Source organism: Malania oleifera, chromosome 3 (assembly GCF_029873635.1).
Source record: "Malania oleifera isolate guangnan ecotype guangnan chromosome 3, ASM2987363v1, whole genome shotgun sequence".
NCBI classification, from domain to species: Eukaryota; Viridiplantae; Streptophyta; class Magnoliopsida; order Santalales; family Ximeniaceae; genus Malania; species Malania oleifera.
Window position 1 is genome coordinate 73,219,741 of NC_080419.1, and position 27,397 is coordinate 73,247,137.

General features: G+C 34.6%; 1 protein-coding gene across 1 annotated transcript; it reads right to left on the reverse strand.

Moving 5' to 3' along the window:
* Positions 1 to 1,683: 1,683 nt before the first annotated feature.
* Positions 1,684 to 9,734, reverse strand: LOC131152409 (NADP-dependent malic enzyme-like). Its single transcript, XM_058104273.1, has 20 exons — positions 9,543 to 9,734; positions 9,043 to 9,245; positions 7,297 to 7,417; positions 7,119 to 7,193; positions 5,484 to 5,635; positions 5,277 to 5,382; positions 5,044 to 5,109; positions 4,788 to 4,883; positions 4,580 to 4,651; positions 4,378 to 4,461; positions 4,169 to 4,267; positions 3,679 to 3,726; positions 3,546 to 3,599; positions 3,338 to 3,436; positions 3,146 to 3,235; positions 2,955 to 3,032; positions 2,801 to 2,875; positions 2,618 to 2,708; positions 2,118 to 2,246; positions 1,684 to 2,033 (listed from the first exon to the last, which is right to left on the reverse strand). The coding sequence occupies exons 1-20, from the start codon at positions 9,570 to 9,572 to the stop codon at positions 1,945 to 1,947; spliced, it is 1,857 nt and encodes a 618-aa protein (XP_057960256.1). The 5' UTR covers positions 9,573 to 9,734; the 3' UTR covers positions 1,684 to 1,944.
* Between the last annotated feature and the right edge of the window lie 17,663 nt (positions 9,735 to 27,397).

Genomic DNA, 27,397 nt, shown 5'->3' on the forward strand with positions numbered 1-27,397 from the left:
GACTTTCGTTTCTAACCTTAATTTTTGTTCAACTACTCTTTTCCATAATTTCATCATATGACTCATAAGTTTTATCCCACGATAGTTATTACAATTTTGAATATCTCCTTTATTCTTGTATATAAGTATTGAAGTGTTTTTCCTCCATTCATTTGACATTTTATTAGTTTTTATAATTGTATTAAATAAATTAATTAACTATATAATTCCGTTCTCACCTAAGCTTTTCCAAACTTCAATTGGGATGTTATCTGGTCCCATAACTTTCCCATTTTTCATTTTTTTTAGTGTAAACTTAACTTCGTTAACTCGAATTTTACGAATAAATCTCATATTTTTAATCTTTTTCTTGTTTGATAATTTTAAGTTTAAGTCTTCTATTTAGTTTTCATTAAATAACTTACTAAAATAACTTCGCCATCTTTCTTTAATGTCTTCGCCCTTAACCAAGATAATATCATCCTCACTTTTTATACATTTTACATTTCCTAAGTATTTATTCTTCCTTTCTCTAGCTTTAGCAAGCATAAAAATATCTCTTTTCCCTTCTTTTGTATTTAATCTATTATACAAACTATTAAATGATCTGTATTTAGTTTCACTAACGGTTTTTTTTGCATCTTTACTCGTCTCCTTATACTTATCAAAGTTATCTCTGTTTCTATATTTTTATCACGTTTTATACCAAATTCTTTTTGTCTTTTCGGTTTTTTGTACATCTTTATCCCACCACAAACTTTCTTTGCTTAAATCTTCCCCTTCATTCACCTAAAATCTCTTTTACTATATTTTTAATAGAGTTAGCTAATCTACTCCAAAAAATATTTGTATCTATCCCATCCTCTATAGTCTAATCCTCATCTTTGATCATTTTATCTTTAAATTTTATTATATTTTCTTTTTTAGGTTCCACCACCTAGTTCTCTTACATTGGTTTATTTTATCCCTTTTCTTCTATTTTTTAATACATATATCTAATACTAAGACTTGTGTGAATAGGTTTTCATGTGATAAAACGTTAGCTAAGCAAAATTATGAACTATTAACATTCATTTGCAAGTACTAGTGACTATTTGGGGGCTTTCTAATGAGTCCATTGATGAGCTACCAAATGGGCTTAAATGGAGTCATGTACATATATATATATATATATGTAAGCGGAATTAGGTTCATGAGATGAAATAAGATGAGTTTAGGTTTGTGGAGGGTCAGCCTACTTAATAAACAAGCTCAGAGTTAGGTTAGGGAATGATAAGTAATTCATACAAACATACAAGCCCAACTAAGTTCTAACCAGGTCAAGCAACTGTTCCCGACCAAACCCTAACAGGGTCGAGCCACTGTTCATGTACTACTTAATCTGTTGCGGTCCTACCTATGGCTTGTAGAAAGGGCTGGTTAGGATTTTGAAAAAACACATATTGGGATAACAAATCATGAAGCAGAGGGTTAGTTTGGTGTTGAGAGTTATCTTACAATAGAGAGCACCGGTGGGAGCTTCAGTCCTCTTTCCCACATCCTTCGAACCAACCAACATCAAAACCAAGTTGACAAAACATGGTGTAACGTTCAATCACTTCATCCCCTTGTTTTAGCAAGTGAAACCTATTTTGTTAATTTAAATGCAGCTCGCCATTACTTTCTTTTGCCACATGCTTTTGTGGCCAGAGCTCCAGGAAGAAATTGGAGGCAAACTAAGTTTATTGATAAATTTTTGCTGACATGTTCAATCATATCATAAAATAAAGCTAACTTCACGTAAATATTACCAGCACTATACTTAAAAATTAATCATGGATAGCAATACCAACATCAGGATCCGCATATAACATATGTCGAGAAAAAGAAATAAGAGCTGGAAGGGGGCATACAAATGAAAAAGAATGATGAAAAGCCTATAATTAAACTGCAGATTACAAAACTGCAGGGGATTTCTGCCCCTGTTCAACGGTAGCTTCGGTAAACAGGGCTGTACATGCAGCTCTCTGCATACTTGATAAGATTCTTAGGTCTAGGAAGACGAGAAGCCAGACCTGTAAAGCAAATGAACAATAAAAAATTAGTGCATATTAATGAATAAAGCTAGTAAGAGCTGCACCTATGTTGCAGGGACTGACCAAGTTCATATGCCTTTGCAGCAACATTAGCAGCAATATGGGCTGATATCTTCCTGATATTGGAGAATGGTGGGTACAACAGGCCCTTCCCAAAGTTTTCCTCAGTCACCTGTGCAGCCAGAGCCTCCGCTGTTGGGGAGCAATTAAAATAATTAAAGCATGACCACAGCATTGTTTCCCACCATCAGCATAAAGAGAGGGAAATGTGGTTCACATTCTGCTTAGTGAAAATTGTCTGTATTCTGATGTACTTTTGAGGAAATTATGAGCTCTCTCTCTCTCTCTCAAGATTACAAAGTTGAGACCATGAATTTGAAATTTTATGACACATTGTATCGAATTTTATTCAAATTCACACAAATTTGGATTCAAGATGTCAAATTTGTCTTCTTCAATGCCCCAAATTCCATTATATTCCCAAAGTTGATTATTCCCAAGACATGAATTCTTCACCATGATCAGACAAACTAAAGAACAATATTGATTGTTGGTATACTTACAGGCTGCCAAAAGCATGTCATCATGCACACGAATGGCACCAGATATGATCAAACCCAAACCAAATCCAGGAAATATGTAAGCATTGTTTGCCTGGGTGCAGGAGAAAAATAAAGAGTGAGGCCCCAGTGTCATAAAATTTTCAGCTAGAGAACCTAATTTACAGTAAATTTCAGGCATAGTACCTGGCCTGGGACAAAAACTTTCCCATCTTGTTCAACAGGATCAAATGGGCTTCCACTAGCAAATATTGCCCGGCCCTGCAGATGGAGAGGAGATTAAAGGTATGCATGACATGGTGTAGCTAATACAAAGAATGCAGGAGAAATTTTGTTGTACCTTGCTCCATGTATAGGCTTCTTCAGCTGTGCACTCTGATTGTGAAGTTGGATTGGATAGAGCAAGAATAAGAGGTTTCTACACGAAATTTGTTTGCATTGACGTCAGCTTTGTTTTACATGGATGTGTGTGTGTGCACGTGACAAAATGTGAGAGAGAGAGAGAGAGAGAGAGGGATGAAGAGGGACAACCTCATTGAAGGATACCATGGCTTCAACCACCTCTTTTGTAAATGTCTTTCCTACTCCAGATGATCCTATTAGCACCGTTGGCTTGATAGCCTGAGAAATTTGTGAATTTAAGCATGATAATAAAACAGAAACAAAAGGTCTTCTAAAAATTTCATATAGGATCAGAATGCAATCAAAGACAATTTTTCATACCTTAACAGCATCTAAAAGATCCTTTACAGGTTCACGCTCATGTGCCCAAGGCTTCTTGAAATGTTGAAGTGACTCCTTGCGAGAACTGACAATGAGTCCCTGCAACAAGAATTTCACACTTCTAATTTTCAAAGCATAAAAATAAAGAGAGCAAAGAAAATGGCGACAATATCTGTCAAGAAGGGAACTCAGATAAGGCCCTTGCTACCTTCGAATCCACAAGCCAAATCTTCTTTCGTGTTTCCTCCAATGGAGCTTTTGTCTGCCAAGAAATAAGCACATAGTTATTACAAATCCTAGATGACAAAAACAAGAGACTAGATAAATTTTTAAGTTCTTACCTCTTTTGACATCTCAAGAGCTATAAGCTCTGCTATGCCAGTTCCAGCCTACAACGACAAAGGAACAAGAATGAGATACAGATAATGCATATGGTAAAACAAGGGCGTGTGTTTGCTTTTGAGTATAAGGAATAAAGATGAACAATCAAACATGTGGTATAAACAGGATATGTACTAGAAGGTAGTAGAGATGTATAGGACATGTTTGGTTGAACCAGGTGGTATTGTTGTGGTTCTTTGGAAAACTGGAAATAATTTTGCACAAGTGATTGGAGCCTTAATTTCCCAATGGACAGTGTCCAGACCATTGAAAATGTATGAAATAAGAAAAATCTGGTAATTTTTCATACAGGATGCCCACAAAATAGGTACAGCCATCGGGTATCAGAAAATACAGAAATAACAATTATATGAGTATTTTAATTTGTAATGTTTATTAATTTGGCAAGAAAAAAAGTGAAGAAATATTAGCAGGCAAATATAAGCTCACCTCCCCAGCACCCAAAAATAAGAATTTATGGTCAGCCAAAGTTCCCCCAACTAATTTCAAAGCTGCAATAAGCCCTGCCAGAACCACAGATGCTGTTCCCTGCAACAAAGGAAAAGGCTCAAAAATTAAAGGAATATACCTCTCAATAATATACTTACAGATACATGCACACATATGTATAAATAAAAACCTTCTCATCACGTCGTTACCTGTATATCATCATTGAAGACGAGATGGCTTGTGCGGTATTTTGCTAGCAGCTCAAAAGCATTGTGATTTGCAAAATCTTCAAACTACAAAGCATGAACAAATATTTAGGGAACAATATAAATTTTGCAATTAAAAGCTAGAGCTCCAAAGAGTTAATGTAAAAAAATATAACTATCAGGATGTTTTGCATTGATGACTGACCTGTATAAGGACTTTTTCCCCATAGTTTTGCTTTACTGCAGACATGAATTCGTGTAGAAGCTCAGCATATTCCTAAAAATTACGAAATTAAAAGCCACATCTTCACCAGCGATTAACACATTCAGCAACATACGTACAGAATTTTGCAATCCCTTTTTCTGCAGAACAAAAAGTGCAGTTGGTTTATAAGAGAAAAAAATAAGTGAACCTTTCCAGTAGCCCTCTTTTGTCTGAGCCCAATGTAAAATTCATCCTTCAACAACTGTTCGTTGTTTGTTCCAACATCAATGGTTATAGGCAAGCACTGCAAATGATAAATAGTTGTAAATTTTCTTGAATAAAATGAGGAGAGGCTTCTATTGTTCAAAAAACTTGCAGAGCCCAGCAAATTCACATAGCTCATAGGAAAGAACTCAAAAAATAATTTAATTGTACAAAATGGTAGTAATTATAGTAGTGCTTACTGCTGAGGGACGGAGTCCTCCAAGTGCTGTATACAAAGAAAGTTTTCCCACTGGAATCCCCATTCCCTGAATACAATCAAGCATGCTCATCAATTAACTAAGAATCCGTGTGTATCTGGTAGCGGTGTTTTTTCCTTGAGGGGTGGGGGGTGGGGAACAGGGTCACATTTCCTACTCAAAATTCAAATGACAATGATAAATTTCAACTGAAATAAAAAACTGAACATTATTACCTGGCAGCCAAGATCCCCAAGCCCCAAAATACGCTCGCCATCAGTCACAACAATAACTTGAATATTCCTCTCAGGCCAGTTTTTCAGTACTTCAAGAATTTTTCCCCTGACAATGTTTACTACTCAGTAGCTGCTTGCATTGAATGGAAGTATGTACCAATTTACTACTAAGAGAAAATGGAAAGAATGCACTCTGGTATTTCATACTTTTCTTTCAAACTGATGTAGAGACCCTGGGAATGCCTGAAAATGCTCCCATATTTCTGGCAAGCCTCGCCAACTGTAGGTGTATACACAACTGGAAGCAGTTCCTCAACATTATCAATGAGAAGCTTGTAAAATAACCTCTCATTTCTCTCCTGTAAAATATAAAAAATTAGAGAAAAAATTAAAAGTGAATTTCTTGAGATGCAATTTTTATTCCCCTTCTTTCCATAGCATCAATAGCCTGCCACTATATGGGATAATAATCCATGTATATTACACTAGCTGTGGGCATGCAAGACAGGCTCCTAGAAATGCAACATAAAAAAATAGGAAGGGACATTTTGAGAGCGTTAAAAGAAAATGTAAAAGAAACTGCATCATCAAATAAAGTGCAAAGTATGAGATTTTACAAGTTGTCCAGAGACATTTTTCAAACTTGTAAAAACAGCACAAATAACTGTACAATGGTAGAATTCCCATTCTGTAGTAGTATCAATTAGACATAAATACTTGACAAGATCTTTTTTGCTTTGATCTTTCAAATGTCAAACCTAAATTCAGTGTCAAGCCTATACATTCTTAGCCGATCAAAGTCAGGTATATGTATACCAATCAATGTTTTAAAAGGTCAAGGTGTAAGGCACGTTTTTACCCTTTTAAGAATTTATTTTTAAAATTTAAAAAATGTAAATAAATTTTATATATTTTTAAAATAAAGAAAAATTAAGAAAATAAAAAATATAATGTAAGAAAGAAAAATTATATATACTTCGCAACTACTTGTCAGTCATTAAAAAAATTATATATATTTCATAACTACTTGTCGGCCATTCAAAAAATTGCTAACTTGAATACAAGACATAAATCATGACAAGTGATAGCTATACTATTACAAAGTTCAAACTATTTTCATGATCTAAGATACAACTCTCTGTTATTTTGGAAAGATTGAGGTTCAAGAGTTATAGAAATCAACTCATATTATGAGATTCCTTTTATAAAAACATGTAGTTGGAATTTTTTAACCAATTCTTACTTGAGTTTCACACACAGCCAAAATGCATAAGCCTACTAAAAAGGCACAAAAGGCATGCCTTCTGTAAAACTGCATTAGCCTTAGCATATAATGTGTTAGCCTTTTTGGAAATTGGTACTTTAGATTGAGCCTCAAGGTGTTTTAGGTATGTTGTGCCTTGAGGCGAGCCTTAAGGTGAGCCTCGATTGAGCCTTTTAAAACACTAATACCAATACCATTGACCACATAGAAACCTGATTTATTCATGGGCAGACACTTCTAAACTTCTTTGCTACGACACCTTAGAAGAACAATATCAGATACACATATAACACAGAAACCTAATCCACGCACAGGCAGGCAGCAAATCTCTAATGACAAAATCTACATTGCAGCATTGAGGATTGACATCATCATTGTAAAAGCAAAACAACTGTACTACATAAAGCAACCTTTCTTTTACACTAACCAACGTCAGTTCCCATTAATGTGGCACGGCATGATGCAACGGTGGAGAAAATGCAAAGGAGCTGCCTGTACTTAAATTGCTATAGAGCTGCCCGTAATTTATTTATCCACATAAAAAAACCAACATATAATTGGTATGATTGGACTGATACCTGCAGATCCATCATGGCCATGTATCTTTGCAATGGGACTTTGTATTGGCGGAGAATGTGCATCACTCTCTTCTCCTGTACACCATTAACCAGAATCATGAAGAGCAAGAACAGTCTAAATCACGGAAAATATGATTACACATATGTTTAAATTCCAAGGCAATGTCATTAAGGTAACCTGAAGCTCCTGACTCAGGACTGCTGGGGGTAGAAGGCCACGCAAGTAGTGTGCATCCCTCTCTTTCTCGTTGAAGGCAAGCCCTTTGTTATGGCGTGGATCCCGCAACAGATTATATCCACTGTAAGAGCAACAAAGACGACTATGAATATGATGAGTAACAAAAAAAAAAATTCATGATCTATGAACTTGTTTATAGTTTTCAAAGGTAATAACTAACAAATAACCCGCAATATAATTCTGAAAAACCAGAAAAAAAATTATTGAAATATTGAATTAGTTACCATATTAGGACAAATAAATTATCAAAATAATGAAGCTATAACTATTATTGTTGTGGGAGTTCCAGTTTTCTGAGCCCAACTCAAATCAACAAAATTGGAAAGAAGAGAAAACTATTAAAGAAAAAATGTACCAGTAAACTAGGAGGTTTTTTAATGAAAGAAAAACAATGAAATATCAAGGAATAAAAGTCAAGTCTAGGATTATAATTGTTGAATTGTAAAGTAAGAAATGACAAAACCTTCAGGCCTCCCCCTACTTTTTGCCTTTTTTGGCTTTCACAAAAAACTGAAATTAAAATGCAGGAGCACAAATTATACAAAATGACACATAGAATCTGGGGATAGCACTTAGCACCAGGGAAGTCCTCAGGGGGGCTTGATATACATGGGATCAACATCAAGTTAACCCAAAAGCTTAAGCACGTAAGTCTTGGCCCTTGCATATATTTAAGTCACCATGCTTCACTCAAATTTCTAACATCTCTCCCTTGAACGGAAGCCATTCTTTCAATTATTTAGGTGTCACTCAATCATTGGAAAGCGAAGGGTCGAAGTCCATTCATCTACTCTTCCTTGGGGTCTACATCAATAGATCATATGTATGCACTCACGCCCAACTTGAATTGTAAGCTCTAATACAACTTGCTAGCCTTATACTAGCCGAGGACCGACCTAACCCAGTTTTTGATAGATAATTAACAAAAAGAAAAAACTTGTAAGCAGTGTAAGGCATTTAAAATATAACTATAGTGATCCTTAGGAATACTATTATGTGTGGATGAAGATCCTGCACCCAGGCTTTCCCTGGAAAGAGCTCAGAGGATTTTTTTAGTTTTAAAAAAATGGAAATAAAGGAGGAGGAGGTGAAAAAGAAGAATTGATATATTAGTGTCCTCATATTCTTGAGGATTCACATAATTTGTCATTCACAAAGTATAAATTCTTCGGCTACAAACACAAGAATATAAAAATATTCCTAACCATTCACCAGATCCATAATATAGATTCAATTTTTTTTTTAAATATAAATCAATAAGCTAGATGCAATTTTTTTAATATAAATATCAATAAGAAAAAATTATAATTCCTTCCTTAATATTGGTGCAGCTTGTTTTCTTAAATAGAACAACACAAGATCTAGCCAAAAATAAAAATAAAAATGATTAAAACGAAAACTCAAAAGAACAAAACAAAAGGTTCACTACCCGCTGCATATCACATCATTTAGTTCTAAATTCACAAAAGCAATATCCCCAAATTTTCTTTCTTTTTCAAATAAAAAAAAAAACAGTTGAAAAGCGTTGAACGCATCAACCTTCCAAATGAACACAACACACCCTGCGGAAAACTCAAGAAAGAAACATTAATATCAGCAGGTCGAACACAAAATTAGCACACATCACAGAAATACTTAAAATATCAACCAACATTGAAAATTTGAAAAGTTCTGAGTCTCACTCACCTAGCAACAGAGACAGTCCAGGGGGTCAGCAGCTGATCAACAGTGGCGCTATCTTCGCCATACACGTCCTCAACCCCACCCCCAGCACCACCATTCCTGGCATCTACATACCCATTCCTCATCTCCTTCAACGTGCTCTCCATCACAACCCAACAACCTGTTTTCTCTTTTTCTCGCCGGCCAAACACGCCCAGGGCTCTGCCCTGCGAGCAGGAAAGGCTAGTAATCGGAAAACCCAGAAAGGAAAAACAGTGGTAGTTACTTGTCAAAGAATGCTGTGTGCTTTGAACAGAAAACAGAAACTGCCTTTTTATAGGCGGCGAGGAGAGAAAAGTCTTGGGTGTTTTTTTTTACTTTAAAAAACAAATGAATTCAACGAATCTGAAAGAGGGTCTTTGCTCAATCGCTATTCCGCGTATTGTGATGATGAAGTGAGAGCTCGACAATGTCCATGTCTTAAATAGAAAAATTTTGAACGTGGGGTTCGTTTATATTTTTACCAGAAATCTTCCTCTGCTTAACCACAACATAACGGAGATCTAGAATGGAATTGGGAATCCCGCGTTTGGACGAGAGAGAGAGAGAGAGAGATGCGTCTCTGCGTAGGCGTCCAGCTCAAGGCTTAGACAGCACCAAAACTTAGGTGACAGTGACCCATTAAGCCACGTATTACATTCTTCCGGGAAAGACATGAAAGTTTTTCTTCTCTTGTTTTTCAAGATAAATGCGTATGCATTCAACTTTTAAAAAATTATTTTTTTTGGTGCGTATATTTTAATTAATTGGGATTTTAAGTTTTAATTTATATTAATTTAAATAAAAAATAATGTGAAATTATTAAGTTTCTTTTTAAATTTACACTTATATAAACTCAATCTTTAAAATTCATAAATATTATCTTAAATAATGTTTGAGAGCATAAATCTCGCATTTTGAATTTTAATTTACATACACTTGAATAAAATTCAATATAATTTTATATCGTATTTTGTCTAAATTTACATAAAATTAAATTCAAATCTAAAAATTTATATTCTCAACTACGGCGTTAGATTGTGTTTGGGAACATTATTTGGAGTTTTGAATTTGAATTTGTGCATATTTATATAAAACTCAATACTATATTGTATATAATTTTGTCTAAATATATACAGCTAAGTTCAAAACTCCAAATTCATGCTACGGAATTAGTGTGTTTGATGTAAAATTTATCATTAAAAAATAAAAGATGTAAGAAACTTTATTTAAGTCATTATCATTACTATTATTATTAATATTTACTTATGTCGATAGAATAAAAATGAGATTGACTAACTTTTCTTATAAAATTTGAACATTCATAAGTTTATAAAAGGAAAAGAATTTTGAGTCTTTAGAACAATCTTTTTTATAACTTTCTTCGTATTTTTTTGACTAATAAAATTTAAATATTAAACCTTCATACTTTACTCTAATTGTAGACTTGTTATGTTTGAAAATTTTAATTAATGCTCCTTTTGTAGTATTTAAAGGTAACCGTCAAGGAGGTAAAATATTAAATATAATATTAAACGCTTAGAATTCAATATTTACTCTTAAAATAGGATTTTTAAAATGTGGCAAAGAGAGTGAGAATGTGGGTGGGTGGTTAAAAAAAATAATGTTTAAAAAGTAAAATTAAAAAATTAACCTTATATCCCGGTCAAATGTTGCTTTAATGTCTCCTAATCTAAGCTATTTATAAATCAAACCACATTTCCTTCCCATGTTATGGAGATTCAAACTCCTAGCTTTGCTAAGTTGAATTAAGACACGAGAGTGACGTACATTCGTCAAATTTTCTTAAACCATTAACATGCATGGTTGAAACATGAGAAGGTGAAATCTTTTTACAGTATCATTTATCAATTTTTTAGTTGATGATTTTGAGCAAATAAAAAACATTTTTTTGAAATATATAATACAGCATTTAGACATGCTTTTTTTTAGAATTTAATTAATTTGGAACAGAAGCGTGCATTTATTTTATTTTTTTAGAATTTTATTTGAAATAGGTAAAAAAAAGATAATACGATGCACAAAGCTCTCGTGCATGCGGAGTCCGGAAAAGGGGCAAACCACCGAGGTGGTAGAGTTAGAAATGAAATCCAGGAAAGTGGTAGGTAGGTAGGAAAGGGAAACGATGGGCGGAGGATGGTGTTGGTGTTGGTGTGGGGATGCCCACAACACATTTACCAATCAAAACAAAAAGAAAAAGTGCGTACATATTTGTATGGTAGCTAAGCTGGCTAATTTAAAGCCTTACGGTACGTAAGTTGTGTGGTGTGGGTGGGGAATAAGGATGCCAGGAGTCAGGACACACCAAATTTGGAAGTGAGCGAGCTGTCAACTTAGTTCGTAATTAAGGGCCAGTGCGCCTAATTTTGAGCCATCTATTGCGACCATTCAACTGAACATTTTCTCCTCTTCTCCTTTCATTGCATGTGCAACTGCTTCCCTTTCCATTGAAGTAATTAGCGTATGAGAGAGTATGGTTCCATTCTTTCGCTTGGTGTTGATTGTGGATTTGTGCGTAATTAATTTACTTGAATTTGGAAAAGAGGTAAAAATTTGAAGTGGCCAATCATATAAAATATACTAGAAGAAAAAAAGATGTTGTGGCTTAGTATCACACTTAAGTTAATTTTTACATTTAATTTTATTGTTACCAAAAATTGGTAGGTTGATGTAAGCTGTTCTTTAACCGCAACCACCTATAAAAGATCGAACAAGAGGGGTTTGGAGGACTCGAGATGGACTCTGAGGGATCGCTCGGATGCTTAAGTTAGGGATCGTGAGAGGATAAAATTACAGCAATGAGAAAGATTGGATCAGAATGAGATGCCTCCCCCCTTCTCTAAATGTCCCTTTTATAGCTGAGACTGGCATGCCTCTATTAAATTTGACATTTATTTGTGAGTTATTTTGATAGTGGGAGATTTTATTTTGGTTTAATGGTAATAATTGGAGGTTAATTGTTAGATTTTTTTTTTTTTTTTTTTTTTTTTCGATGGCTTTGGTTCAATTCAAATGGTTTGGTGTATTATTTGAGAAAATCAAGGCTCAGTCATCTTACCCGAACCATGCGTGTTAATTTGGACCTTGAGGGCCCCGACTCAATCCTGGCTGCTAAGTTAGGCTCAACTCATGCAAATTGAGGGGTTTGTGTCTCAATCCGAGCTAATTAGAGAGGCTTCAGCTTAATCTGTGTCGTTTGATGATTGATCAACTCATCCGAGCCTATTTGCTTGTAGCTCCAGCTTAATTCAAGTTGCATGTGGTGGAGATGAGTAGTCTGCTAGCGCTCCAAGCTGCCGGATGGTTTCTAACTCAATTCGAGTCGCATTAAGTGGATTATCGGTTCATCTGAATTGCCTTCTAATTCTCTGAGCCATAGGGGCGTCCTAGCTCCATCTGAGCCGCGTGAGGTGGATAGCGACTCATCCAAGTCGTCTTATGATTCTCCGAGCCATAGGGAGTTTTGGCTCAGTTGGGCTGTGTGCGGATGACATCGAATCATCCGAGCTATCTTTTGATTCTTCAAGCCACAGGCGAATTCCGATTCAACCGAGTCACATGAGGTTGACATCAGCTCATCCGAACCATTCATAGTTTTGTTGAATCGCTGGGTGGAATTTCGGCTACTTTCGAGCCATTTAAGTGGAATATTGGCTCATCCGAGGCGTTTTTATGGGATTGGCTCCTTTGAGCCGTTTCAGCAAAAATCCAAGCCGCCTCTTAATTTTTGCTCCATGGACTAAGCCTTAGGATAGAAATCTCTAATTAAATAGAGATCGGGTCGTCATCCAAATTAAAACACAACTAGGCTCTACAAAAGCCCAACACAAAAGCTACCAAAGAACCCCCTCAGTTTTAAGTTTATTAATAAAATGAACCTTCCATTAGTTGATCGTTAGTTAATCGTTATGTATATTTGAAAAAAAATAATTAATTTCAATTATAACAAAATGTATTTTAAAATGACACATGTTTAATAAATTATATTAAAATTTTGATTAACATAATGTTTTAAAAATTGACTATGCTATTCAAAAACCTAATTGATTCTCAAATTAATTGATTTATGTGATCAATCGCTTTAGATCAACCAATTGATATTAGTATAAAAATCATTATTATTTTAATTTTTTTAAAATATATATATGAAAAATAAAAATTACTTAATAAATTATTAAAAAATACCTAGTAATTATAAATACTACAAAATATTTGTCAGAAACTTAATGACTAAACACAACATAAAATAAATAAAGTATAATTTAATATTTTTTAAATCTAAGTAACTTATCAAGCTATTAGAATTGGAGGAGTCTATGAGTGAGCTTGATACACATGTGTGAACACCAACTTGACCAAAAAGCTTAAGCCTATTGGGTTTTAGGTCCAACCATGTATATAAGCACCTATCATCCACTCTAATTTTCTAATGTGAGACAAACTCACAAGTGAAATTCTCAACAATCTCTCATTCACTTGTGAGTTCTAGCTGCTCCACCTTGAACGGAAATCATCTCCCTTCTGGGACAATTCTCCAACAGTTGCTCAAGTGGGCCTTACCACTGACGCCTTACGTGCCTCATATTACATTCCACATGCCTCCGAACTAATCCTACCTCTCACGTCTTGACCCTATTCGGATCCATCTGCAGCCTAGATGATCCTTATTGGCCCCAGCCACACACTAGGTCTTCCAACTGTTAGCACGTCAGGAGAATTAACTTCTCGTCTCGACTTTTTTTTCGATGTCATGTATATAAGCACCTATCATCCACTTTAATTTTTCAATGTGGGACAAACTCGCAAGTGGAATTTTCAATACAAGCATAGCATTAAGAAAAGATAAAATAAAATTTCAAAATTCATTCTTTATGAATTAAAATTATAAAGTTGGATGTTGGTTTTACTATGTGCAAAATATGATTACTAAATGAATAAAGAAAATTTAAATTTATATTTATTGGTTGACCATTGTTTGAGACAGTTCACTAATTTTTCCTAATTTTATTCAAGTTGCTCTGTTATTGAATATGATATTCAACTAGACCCAAAAAAAACGAGTCACAATTTAATCAAGTGTCCGATTTAAGCTAATTTTTTAAATTAAATTTTATTTATTAAAGATATATTTAGTCATATAATTTTCATGAAATGTATATAACAAATTATTTAAGTATTTTTATGAATTATTAGTATTATTTATTCATTTTTTATAATTTTAATTTTTAAAATAATAATTCGATTATGTTATCATGCTTATGTCAACTGATTTACCCGACTTAATCGTTAGATGTTTGATTCACTTACAAATTTAATCTTCAAGACACATTATAATTTATTAAATTAATATCATTTTTTAAAATTTATCTTACGGAGAAGGATAAAATTTATTCTTTCCCTTAAACATAACGGTCAACTGGAAGGTTTATTTTTAAACCCAACAGGATTGAATTTTGGGAGCTGGGTCTTTGGTGAAAAGAACCTTTAGTTTAGTTGCACTTTCTCTATTTAAGACGTGTGGACTCCACACGCCCTGCTTTTAGTCTTATCAGAAGTCATAATACCAAAGTGGTAAATTGGGAAGTGAAGAGAATTGACCAAAAGCTTAGGGATGGAAGAATGGAGGTTGGTGGCTTGAGGGTGCAAATTGCACAACGTATGTTTGTGGGATTTCCACCCGAAAAGCTTCATTATTTGGATTGGCTTTAAATGTTTGTGGACTTAATTGGAAATTGCAATTGCAATAAGCTTCCTTCCTTTTTGAGATTGTCTTTGTTTTTGTCACTATATGCATCCATGGATTGTCCACTTTTTCTTCCAAAATATGTATATATGTTGCCATGGAGTCCCAAAACAGATCGTGATTCGGCTAGTGATTCGTGAACCGTCCATTTAAATCAGGTTCAAGTCTAATAGAAGGTGATCCATTTATAAACGGATCAACCTAAACCCAACCTGTTTATTAAATGGGTTAGGTGAGTTTGGGTTGGGTACCCGTCGGGTGACCCGTTCAATTTGGCATATATATATGTATATTACATTAAAAAAATATTAATTAAAAAGATGCACTATTTTCAACTTTTTATATTTTTTTACTACGATATTAATAAATAAAATAAAAGAGTGCTGTTTTTTTTTGCTAAAATATTATTTTATATGAAATATTTTAAAAAATTAAAAATAAATGAACTATATTTTTAAACGGGTTCTTAATGGGTACCCATTTATTAAACGAGTGGGTTTAGGTTTATATTAGTCACCCGTTAGTAAACAGTGTCAACTGAACTCATTTAACGCTTACTCGTTTACGATTCGCTGCAAACCCGTTTTGCCACCCCTAGTGGGACTTAGAAAATATTATAAAATGAAAAGAAAAATATTAACGAATTCACATTTTCATAATTTGTTATCGAGGAAAAGAAGAAAGAAAACAAAAAATATACCAAACTCATAAACAAAATTTTAACCTTATGCATCATTATTATTTAGCTATTCTTAATTTTTAATCATATATAGACAAAGTTTCATTTTAAATAAAATTTAACATAAAAGGAAAGCACAATTTCTTTTCTTTTCATTTTCTCAAGTAAAATCCTTGATCCAAACATATTCTAAGAAAAAATTGTTCATGTATTTGTTTGTTGATCTCCAGGCAAAAACACACATCTACATTTTTAGTTTTTTGCTTATGTTGTTAGTTTCTGAATTATTGTTATTATAATTGAAAAAGTAAATTGTATAGTTTTTGGTTAATATGACTATTAGGACATTAATATCTAGAATTCATTTTTATTGATTCAAACATTTTGTAAATAATTTTTGAAGGAGAAGCAAAGTTGTTAGAATTGGTGTATTCCCAAGAGGGGGTGAATTGGAAATTTAAAATTTATCTCTTAGGTTAAATGAAATATCCGTATAATACAATTTAGGGTCTTTTTATATAATTCCAAATGCGCCAATAATATAATGAGCGAAAATTTAAATCAAGCGCATCATTCACACCATAACATACATGTGCAGTAAATATAAAGTGCAAAAATATAAACAACGTACATGATATGTTATCGGGGTTCGGTCAACTGTGCCTACGTCTTCGCCTCTAGTTCGCAAGCTCGAGGATTCTACTAAAGACTCACTTAATGGGTGGAGCGGTATCGATTACAACTAGGTCAATTAGCATAGGGCTAACCTCAACCTTTACAACTAGGTCAATTAGCGAGGCTGCTCTCAACCTGTACATTAACAGGATGACGCACCTAACTTTCCCGGGTTTAAGCCAATTCGGGACTATTTCACAGGACTAGTCTCCCTTTTCAGGCCCATGCCAGGAAATACAAAAGTGTGTTCACAATCACTGAGATTGGTATAGTAATTATCTTTTCATGCAAAGCAGATATGTACCTAGTTACGCGCAATTACATACACCACCAAATGATTTAATAAGTAATTTCAATGTGGTTTAATATATCAACTCTCAAATATATTTGCAATCAATGTAATCAGTGCGTAAGAGTGCAAACTAGTATGATTTTTGTATCACAATATGTATTCAATCTAAATGTTTACATAAAGATTTCAATCAACTCTCAAATATTTCAATCAACTAAATATCTCAATCATATAAAGCTTAAGCAACGTATAACTTTGGTTTACAAAAGGGGTTCAATCTTTATGTTTAACAGAACATATAACTCAAGGAATATTGCAATAAAGATTTTCACCTCATAAACAAATATCTCTTCAAATATTTTTCAAGATAAAGCATAATAGATATTTGAAAATGATTTTAAAAAGATTTTACAACTAAAATAAAATATGAGTTTCTCAAGATGTTGCAACGAATATGCAATCTCAGAAAATCAAATGAAAGTCTTCTTAGGAGAGACTTATTAACAAAGTCTCTTAAGAATACTAAAGTTTGGCTCTCTAGAAAAATTATGTCAAACAATCACAAACCAAATGAAAGCAAACCCTTTTAAAGCAAACAATCACTCAAAACAAACTTACGAAGGATTTAGGCAATAGTAGAAGGTAAGTAGGAGTGAATGAAGCTTAGAGATATGTATTATGGATTTTGAGAATTTCAAATAATTTCTCCTAATTAAAATTTCTAATTACATGCTAATTATTCCAAATGAGGGGGTATTTATAGGCTTCCCTTGAAATATAACCGTTAAAGACATGATTGGGATAATAAGAAAAGTTTTAATGATATTTAATTAATTTAACCCCATTTAACCGAGTTAATCATGATAAAAAAAATGAGTCCAACCTTAGAGCACCGATCGACTAGGACAAGTTCAGTCGACCGAGCCAAAAATGAACTGCCCTTTCAATCGACCGAACATGTATGTCTGAGGGCGATTTTTCAATATTTGCGAGATTCGGTCGACTAGGGTCAATTTGAACTAGACTGGTTAGTCGACCAGACAGTTGGGTTCCCATACGTGAGAACTTGGTCTACCAGGTTGGTGGTATACAAAAAGATCTTGGTCGACCAGGAGGTCAAAATGTTGACTTCCTAGTAGGTTTGATCGACCGGGGCCAATTGAACTACAGGAGTTTGGTCGACCGGGCTATGGTCAACCAGTTGACCCAGACCAGGTTCGGTCGACTAGGGGCAGAATGAACGTGCACATTTTGTGCATTTCAACAAGTCTAATACATGCAAGTGAGTGAGTGAGTGTCTGTCATAGGGTCTTTTCTAAGTCCTGTTTCAGTTATGCTTTGGTTTGGGCTAACATATTAGACCATGCATGTGATGTGTGTGTGATTATTACAAATCAAAGGTCCTAATTACTATTACAGACCCTTTGCATAAATGAAATATATTACAATATAAAAAATTGGGTCTTCAATCTTTACTTTCTTCTATGTGCATTAAGATCTGTCAATTTTAGTTCTTACACATAACCTCAAACACCCATTAGATATAATGAGTATTTGTCATTATTAAAATCGGGCGTAACCTATGAGGTCAACATTCTCCCCCTTTTTGATGATGACAAATACACCTAACAAAAATATGGGTATAAGCCTAAGAAGGCTCCCCTATCAATATGCATCAAATTTTAACCTAATTATTTTATTTTACCCAATTTTTGCCTCTCCATCTCCCCCTTTTGGCAATAGCAAAAAGGGTCATGAGAGTGAAAAGCTCTAGGCAATGGGTGAGTATAATATTTATACATTATAAGTTTTGGAAAGTTTTTGAAAAACTTTAGCAGAGTGTCGTTTGAAAATTGGACTTTCCAAAACAAATCATGTATAAATAATAACCTGTTTGAGTTTATAAGTCTTGGCAGTTTATCCACAACTACTCAAACAATTCCAATATGATCCATGCAATAAAGCATAAAGTCCAATAGCATCATGAAGTGGACAAGAGAATTGTGCATCATAAGCAATAGTCGATATTCATAAAGTCCAATATGATCATGCTATATATATATAAGAATTGTGCATACAAACAATAATCAATATTCACAAAGTCTAAGGCAAGAAGACATATCAACAATAATATTAGTTGCTAAGACTTGTAAATTTCACTCGAGAGCTCCCCCTAGCAAATTGAATTCAAGCTAGGAGAAAAAGCAACTGCTTAGACTAAGTGGATAGATATTTCATTTAGAATCGCAAGAAGTGTAAGCGGTTAATTTTTGAGTCTTTTAAAAGTAAATGTCGTGGATTGCATATTTGTTCATTTTATCAGTCAATTAGTGTAATCACCCTTAAATATCACACAAGCATCAAAAGACATACATTAAGGCATTAAGTGAAGCACATAACCGAAACCGTCCTTATCAAAGCATACAGAATATACTGACGATCAGGGTTCTTAGAAGAGCCTTAATATTCAACAAGTTAAACCATGATGCATACGAGATTATTATTTACTTTTCTCTGGAGATGGAGTTAAGCTCCTCTAAATATGTGATGATTATGCAGGGATGAAGGATTAATGTTTCTATTTAAAATTTCACTCATCCTTTTAAAAAAATATTTTAAAGCTAATTTCATCATAATCATCCCTAGATAAGGTTTTATGTTGGGAAAAATCCTGTCGAAATTTCAACAGCATGTCGTCTGTAAATAGGACATTTCCCAAATAAACCTACATAAAAGATTCTCAACATTCAATATATAAGAGATTTAAGGCATGCGAGAACCTATATCAACTAACAGCATGCAATTACACATCAACTGCATCCACTATGCAGGAGACATTCTATCCTAAACATGCAAGTAGGTAGATAGTGATATATATGTCGTTTGTGATATTCAACCAGAGAGCAACAGACAATCATCAAGGCATAACACACACATAGTAGACAAAGCTAGATAACCCAATCATCAGCAGAGTCCAAAATAAACCGTGGTCAGAGTGTAGTATGTAACAAAATTAAAAATGAAAGAAAGAAAGAAAATAAAAAGTAATAATTGTTCCATAAGTACATACCAGACGATATATATATTAAAAATGAATCATAACCACAAATCCTGATTTGCAGATTGCTCTCCTGAATCTAGATGTCTCCCCCATCAACACCACCATCGGCACCATCACTTGCATCAAAGTCGAAGTCTATGGTCATCTGGTCTCTCTCGTCCTGCATCTTTTGAATCCGGTCATTTAACTTGCTGAAGTTAACTGCCCTGGTCCTCTCCAAATCTGTGAACCAGCTAGCAGTGGAGATAGAGAACTGTCTGAACTCGTCATGAAGTGCAGTAGATGATGATACAAGATGTTGCATATCTGACTCGACTGATCCTCTAAACTGCCCAAAGGAATCAAAAAGGCTAGTGATGGCAACCATCAGATCCACGTTCGACGGACGCATGGGCTGTGGCGGTAGCTTCTGCGGGGCCTCCTCCTATGCTGCAGCACCCCTAGATGGCAACCAAATATTGCAAACCAGCTTATACCCCATCAGTCTTAGGGTGATAGCAAAAAATATGTTAGCAGTCCTTCTTCTCTTCAGCACAACCACATTTGTGTGGGTGACTCCTATGGATAGAAATAATTTGTTTAAGATCCCTCTGTATGACATAATGATCCTGTGGCCGATTGTCTTGGCCATCATCCACCGTATCATCAAACTAGGTAGATTTAGCTTTTTCTGAGAAAACAAGCACCACATAATGAAGCAGTCTAAGAAAGATACATGCACTCTAGATCCCGCCTTGGCCATGATATTATATGTGATCAAGTGGTGCACGACCTTAGCCTTTAGTGTGAACTGCCTATATTGAGGGGGATGTACTAGCTCGCAGCTAGTGGATCAAACATGGTTAGGTTTGCAAATGTAGCAATCGTAAAATCCTGTTCATGGATCTAGGAAGTTACCGAGTCTGGGCGCTCAAAGTCTCCATGATCTATATCTAGGACATCAGAAAGATACTGTGCATCGAAATGAATGTCTGTCCTTACTACCCTAGAAAAATAACCATTTTTATCATTCCCTAGATTTGCATAAAATAACTTAATGTATGTACGGTAGTGGTCATTAGGCTGATATGAAATGAATGTTTTCCATACCTGATACTCAAACATATTCTTGACATTTCCAAAGTGTTGATCCATAAAATCCAGATCTAGAATCTTACCCAATATTGCTTCTTTCGGGCGAAACTCCCTCACATGTATGATCTTGGAGCGCTCTGATAAAAACCAATCATCCTCGGCGTGTGCAAGATCATGGGCTTCAACATGATCATTTGGATGAGCCATGGGTGCTTGGATGAGAGAGATTTAGCATTGGTCTAAGGGTTTTTGGCAAGGTTTGGAGAAACAGTGAAGAAGGCTCTGAAATTTTTTAAGAAAAATGAGCTTTGAACGTGAAGATGGCATTTATATATCTTGGTTCGATCGGCCAGGAGCAGATTCAGTCGACCGATGATTCAAATTCCTCACGAACCGACACTATTTGGTAGACCAGAAAGAATTTGTACTGAAATGGGCGGTTGACCGAGGTGGAGTACTGTTCTTCTATTCGGTTGACCAAGGGAAAACTGACAGGTTTGGTCGACCAGAGTGGAGAAGCTTACTGAGTGTCGATCAACCATACGGTCAAAGGTCAAGGGGTCGGTCGACCGGGAGCTCTAGTTCAGTCAATGCTCGATCGATCGAGCATAGTTAATTTCTCCGATTTGACTTTATTTTGACCAAAATTTTTTCCTTAAGTTCAAATTTGATATGTTACATATATTTTGACATTAGCACGATTCTTAGGGATCCTTGGTGAAGTAATATTATGCAATTAAAGCACGTATCAAGATTTGACAGATTAAGTGTATATTACTTCCTAGTGCAATTACTACAACCCCTAAACTTAGAGACTAATGCAGGATCAATTAGAGGATGATTTGACTTGAAATGCACTTTACCTTAAGTCCTACGGGATTCTATATCATGACTAACCAATCCATATCTCTTCCTAAGCCTCTGGCACTTCTGAGTGGACAATTAAACCAAATGTGCCCTTTTCTCATACAGGATAAGCTAACTTTATATATGCGTGAAGCATTATACTTATTTATTTTAGCTTTGCTCATTGAGACATTACTGTGGGTTTGATAAACAGAACATATACCCTTTTTGAAAGATTTATTTCTTTTGAACCTCAAGGGTTTAGTATGATTATTCTTTCCACATTTTACTGTGGGTGAAGCTCTAGAATAATCACTTACTTCTATCCTTAAGCAGATAATTTTCAACATCTTTCTAATTTTTCTCTTATCAAGAATAGCATGATAATATTTTAATCCTCTCAATTGTATGACTATCCTTTTGTTTTGATTTTTTAGAAAAGCTTTATGATATGACATTCTAACTAGAGACTTATGAATTTTAAATGACTCATTTTCTAGTTGTCCATTCAATGATAAGCTTTCATCATAAAACTCACTGCATGATTCAATATAAGATTTATTTCTATAATTATCATATGAATCCATGCATACAGTATCATTATCAGAGACAATTGGTCATTTTATCATAAGATATATCACAGTTATTACATGAACCACTGCATGCTATGTCAATAGTAATATCACAAGGAATATCAAACGAATTAGAACAATAATTTTCACATGAAGCATTGCATGCAACAACAGCATGCATTTTCACAAGGAACCACAGATGATTCTTCACATGATATTTTGCAGTAATCAACATAAGAATCATCAATTGCATAACAAACTGAAACAAAAGGTGAATCATGTACCTCCTTGTTGATTAGTAGCTTATGATTTGCCGCTACTAGATCATCTGATCTTTGAGCTTCTAGAGAGGCAATCTCCTTGTCCTGCGTCTCTCTATATCTATTTTCCAACTCAACCCAAATCTTCAGTGCACTACTACATGTCATAATCTCATGAAGAATATCAGTATCTAAAACACAATATTGCATGTCCATGGTGTATGAATTTTCATGCATCGAATTAATATCATTTTCTACAGGCATACAAATTCCATTTACAATCACCTGCCAGGCCCTCCAGTTCATTGATTTTATAAAAACGCTCATTCTAATTTTGCACATGGTGTAATCGACACCACAAAACATAGGAGGACTGAAAGGTGACTGATTCCCAAGAGGGGGGTGAATTGAAAATTTAAAATTTATCTTCTAGGTTAAATGAAATATCCGTATAACACAACCTAGAGTCTTTTTATGCAATTCCAAATGCGCCAATAATATAATGAGCAGAAATTTAAATTAAGCGCATCATTCACACCATAACATATATATGCGGTAAATATAAAGTGCAGAAATATAAACAACGCACACGATATGTTATCGGGGTTCGGTCAACTGTGCCTACGTCTTCGCCTCTAGCTCGCAAGCCAAAGGATTCCACTAAAGGATCACTTAACAGGTGGAGCGGCATCGATTACAACCAGGTCAATTAGCCTGGCTGACCTCAACCTACATGCCTTAACAGGATGATGCAGCTAGCTTTCCTAACAGGGTCTAAGTCAATTTGGGACAATTTCACAGGGCTAGTTTCCCTCTTCAGGCCCGTGCCTAGAAATACAATAGTATATTCACAATCAATGAGATTGGTACAATGATTATGTTTTCATGTAAAGTAGATATGTACCCAGTTACGTGCAATTACATACACCACCAAATGATTTAATAAGTAAGCTCAATGTGGTTTAATATATCAACTCTCAAATATATTTGCAATCGATGTAATCAGTGCGTGAGAGTGCAAACCAGTATGATCTTTGTATCACAATATGTATTCAATCTAAATGCCCACACAAAGATATCAATCAACTCTCAAATATTTCAATCAGCTAAATATCTCAATCATATAAAGCTTAAGCAACATATAACTTTGGTTTGCAAAAGGGGTTCAATCTTTATGTTCAACACAATATATAACTCAAGGAATATTGCAATAAAGATTTTCACCTCATAAACAAATATCTCTTCAAATATTTTTCAAGATAAAGCACAATAGATATTTGAAAATGATTTTGAAAAGATTTTGCAACTAAAATAAAATACGAACTTCTCAAAATGTTGCAACGAATATACAATCTCAGAAGATCAAATGAAAGTCTTATTAGGAGAGACTTGTTAACAAAATCCCCTAAGAATAGTTAAGTTTGGCTCTCTAGAAAAATTATGTCAAACAATCACAAACCAAACGAGAGCAAACCCTTTTAAAGCAAACAATCACTCAAAACAAATATACAAAGGATTTAGGCAATAGTAGAAGGTAAGTATGAGTGAATGAAGCTTAGAGATGTGTATGATGAATTTTGAGAATTTCAGAGAATTTCTCCTAATTAAAATTTCTAATTACATGCTAATTATTCCAAATAAGAGGGGTATTTATAGACTTCCCTTGAAATATAACCGTTAAAAACATGGTTGAAATAATTAGAAAAGTTTTAATGATATTTAATTACTTTAACCCCGTTTAACCGAGTTAATCACGATAAAAAAATAAGTCTAACCCTAGAGCACCAATCGACCAGGACAAGTTTGGTTGGCCCAAGTTCTTGGTGTTCAGTCGACCGGGCCAAAAATGAACTGCTTGTTCGGTCGATCGACATGTACGCCTGAAGGCGATTTTTCAATATTTGCGAGGTTTGGTCGACCAGGGTCAATTTGAACTAGACTGGTCGGTCGACCAGATAGGTGGGTTCCCACACTCTGGAACTCGGTTGACCAGGTTTTCAAAAAGTTCTCGGTCGACTAGGAGGTCAAAATGTTGACTTCCTAGGAGGTTTGGTCGACCGGGGCCAATTGAACTACAGGATTTCGGTCAACCGGGGGCAAAATGAATGTGAGGTGCCAGTTGACCAAATGTGCACATTTTGTGCATTTCAGTCCTGTTTCATCCAACAAACACCATATTGACAAGTCTAATACATGCAAGTGAGTGACTGAGTGTCCTAGGGTCTTTTTTAAGTCCTGTTTTAGTTATGCTTTGGTTTGAGCTTACATATTAGACCATGCATGTGATGTGTGTGTGATTATTACAAACCAAATACCCTAATTACTATTACAGACCCTTTGCATAAATGAAATATATTATAACATAAAAAATTGGGTCTTCAATCTTCACTTTCTTCTATGTGCATTAAGATCTATCAATTTTAGTTCTTACACATAACGTCAAACACCCATTAGATATAATGAGTATTTGTCATTATCAAAACCGGGCGTGACCTATAAGGTCAACAAAAGTAATTCATAAATTATTTTCTCTCATTTTCAGACTTTGAGTGGCTTCATATTAAAAAAAAAAAGAAAGATATTAAGTTAGTCATAAATCCACTCTATAATTAACTATCCCACTATCTATACATAATCTAACCACCTTATTTTGAACCCATCGTGGGGAGTCAAAGCATTAAGGGCGGATAAGATTTGGATATGCATCTTTGATCTTTGTGCTGAAACATAATGAGAGAGAATATTAGAATTCAAGATGCACCTTTGGCGTGAGATAGAGAGGGAGAAATTTTTATATTTATTTTTTAAATAGCTCATGCAACACATAAGGAGAAGTTGTTCATAAGCAACTAATGATATTAGAGACAATTTTATAAGAGTAGAATGACATTATGTAATTCAGTTGTCTTAGCAAACTTTTAACTTTGGATAAATTGGATAATTAATCCGTATAAACTTCATTAAATTGTATTTAACTCTTAAACTTTATCATGACATTTAATTTTCTAAACTTTCAAAAATTACAATGTCATATGATTATCAATTTTTCTTGCTTCTATGTTAGGAGACTTAACACATTACTTCTATGATTTCTTTTAGACATTGCTAGCTATATCATCCAAAATGATGCACAATGCATTCATGTGTTGATCATGTGGCTTAATGGAAGTTGTGAAAATCATTTATGTTTAGGAATGACATCATAATTTTTTTAAAAGAGTTTAATATAATGATTTAAGTATTGAGAATTCCACTTATGAGTTTGTCCCACATTGGAAAATTAGAGTAGATGATGGGTGCTTATATACATGGTTGGACCCAAGACCCAATAGGCTAAAACTTTTGGATCAAGTTGGTGTTCACTCATGTGTATCAAGCCCACCCATGGGCTCCTCCGGTCCTAAAAAGTGGTATTAGAGCCGACAGTTCGTAAGTCTAGGTAAGCGACATCGTAAAAAAGTCAAGACATGAAACTAATTCTCCTGACGTGCTAATAGTTGGAGGACCAAGTGTGTGACTGAGACCATCATCTAGGCTGCAGATGGATCCGAATAGGGTCAAAACGTGAGAGGTAGGATTGATTCGGAGGCACGTGGAATGCAATCCGACGCACGTAAGGCACCTATGGTAAGGCCCACTTGAGCAACTATTGGAGAATTGGGCTTACTCCTAGAAGGGAGACGATTTATGTTCAAGGAGGAGCAGTTGGAACTCACAAGTGAGAGGAAGATTGTTGAGAATTCCACTTGTGAGCTTGTCCCACATTGAAAAATTAGAGTGGATGATGGGTGCTTATATACATGGTTGGACCCAAGAACCAATAGGCTTAAGGTTTTGGGTCAAGTTGGTGTTCACCCATGTGTATCAAGCCCATCCATGGGCTCTTCCGGTCCTAACATTAAGGTCACAAAGTAATGTACAATTGGTGAACTTTACCTAACCATGTAATTTACCTTTGACGTTCTTTTAACTTTTTTCATAGTAAATTTAAATATTAAAGTAAAAAAAAATCCTTTTCGGGTGAAATGAGAGCAAGAAAATTTTTAAAAAAATAAAAAAAATGAAAGAAATACTAAAACAACAATTAGAAGTCAACAACCACCACCATCACGGCTGCCTCTTTACATGCCCACTTGTTTGTATTTTAAATGTTAAATATATGACAAATGGATCCTACATTGATTAATATTAGACATATAAAGAAAGATATCCTTTTCAACATATTAAGAATTTAAAAAACAAACACACGGAAGACCTAGTCCTTTGTATAATTTCCCACCACCATGACCAAAACTTACATGCGGGGTCAACCTCAACTAAAACAACATTGATTACAAAGCTTTTGAACTTGTATTAAAAATTTATGTAATATAAAATAAACACCGCCGGGACGATGAAGGCTTGAGATGTAGCCTTAATTTTTCATGTAGGAATAAACACTAAATCATACTATATTTAATAGAATTGATTTTTTTTGGTACATTTAACTATTGTTAGATATTAAATTCACCTAACTTTTAGCAAACATTCAACTTTTTAGAACTTGCCAGTTTTTATGTTAGAGATTTTGAGTATTGATTTTGTGATGGGTAAGAATAGGTATAGGGGATGGATGAGAATAGTTATAGGATGAGAAAGAAATTAATGAACTACATGTTGTATAACTATTTGATAAAAAATCAAGAACTTTATTTTATCGCAACTATCTTATCTAAACGATTACCATTACATTCTGAGAAACTATACAAAGATAATACAATTAATAACCATAGCCTAGTAGGCATCCAACAACCAAGAAAAATATATTGAACTTATCATAGATCTACTTTGTATCTAGGGGTAGCAAAACAGGTTCATAGGCCAAGTCTAGGAAGGTTGTAAACAGGTCAGGTCATAAATGGGTCGGGTCGTAAACGGGTTGATGTTAAACAGATCCCAATCATGTAAACCTTAACCTGCTTGTTGAGTTTAAGATCACACACACACACACACAGACTTGAGATCTAAGAGACTAGGAGTGAGTCGAGTCGAGAGAGGGAGATTGAGGTTTGAGAGTGAGAGGGAGGGAGAGACTGAGGGTGAGGTGAGATCATGAGAGAGACTGAGCCACTGAGGGT